At 47.8% G+C, this 3,384-nt stretch overlaps 1 protein-coding gene across 1 annotated transcript; it reads right to left on the minus strand.

Annotated features, from left to right (window-relative positions):
- Window positions 1-562: 562 nt before the first annotated feature.
- TCEAL1 (transcription elongation factor A like 1) lies at window positions 563-2,584 on the minus strand. The gene is made up of 3 exons (XM_059387336.1): window positions 2,444-2,584; window positions 1,927-2,013; window positions 563-1,578 (listed from the first exon to the last, which is right to left on the minus strand). Exon 3 carries the CDS (start codon window positions 1,564-1,566, stop codon window positions 1,087-1,089), a length of 480 nt encoding a protein of 159 aa, XP_059243319.1. The 5' UTR covers window positions 1,567-1,578; window positions 1,927-2,013; window positions 2,444-2,584; the 3' UTR covers window positions 563-1,086.
- Window positions 2,585-3,384: the final 800 nt, after the last annotated feature.

Here is a 3,384-nt window from a genome sequence, read left to right on the forward strand (position 1 = left end):
GTTTTTATTTGGCCTAGAAAGGACTTCAGAGCAATCAGCAACCCAGGCACCTTAGCTGCGGGTAGGGGGGACAGGGCATGGAAGGAGAAGGACCCAGGAGAAGAGGCAGCCCTGAGTAGCAGATATGACAGTATCCAAGGGAAGAGAATAGCAGGGCAGGAGAATGTGGCACTCAACTGGAATCTCACAGGAATTATTTGTGAGTGTAAGTGAAACCTCCTTTTGGGTTCTATCCCCTATATTTGAAGGGTATCTATAGGGGTTGGGGGTCCTGCATGCACAGGTGAGGGAAAATCAGGCAGCTCTAGGATCTTCATTTCATTTGGCTCCACAGCTGCCTTATAAGTCAAGCATTATTCCTCTTTAAATGGGAAAAGAATGACTGTGAAACAGAGGTACCTGGTTTGTTCTTCTGCCTGAGATTTAAAAAAAAGTGGGATTGGGGCAACTGGGTGTCTCAGTCTGTTAAGCCTCTGGCTCTTGATCACAGTGTTGTGAGTTCAAGCCCTCATTGGGCTCCATGCTGGGCACAGAGCCTACTTAAGAACAAACAAACATGGGATTTACTTTTCTTTAAAGTTCTGACAAGAATTTATTAAGTGCCACATTGCCTTTATAAGCTGAATGACAATTTTAAAAGTTTTTCCCATTATATTTTTTTAACAAAAAAATGTTTGTCTTGAAAGACATTCCGAAGCAAAAATGAAAAACAAACCAAAACCCCTATTACCGCACAGATAGCCACTGTTAAGCCATTTAAGATATACTGTTTTTCTTTGCATATTAATATATAAATATACATTCTTTTTACAAAATGGGATACAACATATACTTTTCAAAAATTTCACTTCACAATATATTTATATAATGTACATCTTTTCATGCAAATGGATGAGACTCATGATTGAAAAAGTGAAAGTTGCAGCTTGCGGGTGGGGAAAACCCAATTTAATGCCAGTTACAAGTAAAACACCTAGAATAAAGCCACGCGAAAAGTTATAATTGAGATGGGGAAAGGTATATAAGAAAATGCAACGTTCAGGTGGCAATACTTATATCAGGCAAAACAATTAAAGGCCGAACACATTAAATAGGGTAAGGGCGGTTCCGTCTCGCCTTCCAATGCATAACCATCAATTTGTTGCGCACTCTTTTCATTTCTTCCATCTCCTCTGCTACCTTTATCATCTCCTCATTGCTTAAATTTCTGCCGTGTATGTCCCCTCTAAATTGCGGGCGAGAGCGAGCCAGCCTCTCTTTAAAGCTTCCTTCTTCTAGCTTATGTTTTCCCACTCCACAAGGAGGCTGCTCCATGGGAGGGCGCTCCTCAAAAAGGTCCCTTCCAGAAAGGCGTTCCTGAGGAGGGCGCTCCTCTGACACGAGCATCTCGGGAAGGAGCTCGGGAAGGAGCTCCTCGGGAAAGAACTCCTCCTCCGAGGACTGCTCCTCGGAAGATGGTTCCTCTGGAGACTGCTTTTCGGGAGAGTGCTCTACTGGAGGCTGCTCCTCAACTGTCTTGGGTGCGCTCTGTGGCTGTTCTTCATTTTCTTTGCAGGATTTTTCCATGTTCAGGATGGTCTTTATAAATACAGTTATTCACAGGAGATAACCAAGGCAGAGTCGAGTCAACACACTTGAGAGCTGAATCAAAACCCCAGCCCCGCGTTCCCAAACCTGCCTTCTCCCGAGTCGGGGCACAGGTTCCTCAACCTACCCTTGTCGAGAGGCTCTGCGGCGCTAGGGACCCCCGCCGTGTCCCACCCCTCGCAGCGTCCCTTGCCCCTCCTTCCCGAAAGCCCACCATTTTCCCAGCAGGCCTTGCCACAGGCCTCTCCCGCAGTGGCAGGGGCGGGGCCGGACGGTGGTGCTACCGACTCTGTTCCCATCAGCGTCCTCCCACGCACCCCATCCCGCGCCACTGCCCACCTTGGCGCCGACCGGGACCTCTCCTGGAGGTTTGCTCTAAGCGTCCTCTCCTCGAGGCGCTCCGCTGTGACCTGCAGAATTGCAGACCTGCAGACAGACGCAGGACAGGGTAGGGGGCGGGGAGTGGGGAGGAGGGAAGGTCTGACTGACACACACGTTCCTTTCCTAGGCACTAGCCGCCGCCCCCACGCCAGCCCCTTCTGCTTCCCCTCCCCCACGCCCCACCTCAAGCTTAGTCCTCTGTGCCCCACCACCCTGCACCCTGCAGTGCTCGTCATTTCTTTTCGGGCGGCAAGTGGAAGAGAAGGATTACTTAGAATCTGTGTCTGTGTTCCCTAGGGGCCCCCACTCATTTCCCCACCTCACCCCAAGACCACCATTTTCTGCACCAAAATGTGGGCGCAGGGGGGCGGGGCTGGGTCTAGGGAAAGGCCTGGTACTCTCTGCCATCCCGATCCCAGAGGTTACTGGGCAGCACCGACACTCATACCGATTTAAGAAGACCAGGGGGACTTACTTCCTTCTGCTCTTTCCCTCGACCGAAGGGCAGGAGGCAGACGGTGTCTGGACAGGCAAAAAGGACCAGGAGAGCGGGACTAGGGCAGACATAGGCTCCTGGTCACGTGAGGGCCGCGCGTCACCGCCGAGCTCAGATCCCCAGTTACCACTTTGACCATGGGCGGCCGTGCTGCAGCCGGACAGTATTTCCTAACGCGCAACACATCAGCCATCGTCACTCAACCCCTTTGTTTATATTTACCTTTTCCTGGTTACCAGAGACGGTCAGCATCCAGTCTTTGTGTTACTGCCTCTTCTCCGTTGCTTACCCTGATACCACCTCTCTCCCCATTCTCCCGTTTTCAGCCAACAAGGCCCATTATTTCCGCTAAAGTCCAGATCCTCCACTGAAATTTGACTGTTTTTCCTTAATGAATCAATACCATATGTCAACTTTACCAGCTTTAATCCACATCCCTAACTCCATCATGGCCGTTTAGGCTCTATCAACATGGTTTAGATCTCTTGTCACTTTTATGGAAGATAAGCTTTCAATTTTCCATGACTGAAGGATTTTTTTGAGCCCCCAAACCTGTATTACAAATAGAGGCTCCAGTCTAAATTAGTAATCATTCAGTTCTAGAACTCTAGAAAGAGTTGTTTGTAAAGTATGTACATTAAAAACATGAATACTTTGATTTTCACAAATCAAAATACAGATTTGTCTAAGTGCAAATAGTCTAAAAATGTATTTATTACCTGTAATGGGAGAATTCTTGGTGGAGAGAGTGGCATTATTATATATGTACATATATGTATATGATTTTTAAAAATTTTTAAGTAAACACACCACACATGGGGCTTGAACTTAATGACCCCAAGATCAAGAGTCACATGCTCCACTGACTGAGCCAGCAAGGCAACCCTATATATACTATTATGTGTGTGCGTGTGCATGTG

The sequence above is a fragment of the Mustela nigripes genome, unplaced genomic scaffold, assembly GCF_022355385.1.
Source record: "Mustela nigripes isolate SB6536 unplaced genomic scaffold, MUSNIG.SB6536 HiC_scaffold_1038, whole genome shotgun sequence".
In the NCBI taxonomy this organism is placed as follows: domain Eukaryota; kingdom Metazoa; phylum Chordata; class Mammalia; order Carnivora; family Mustelidae; genus Mustela; species Mustela nigripes.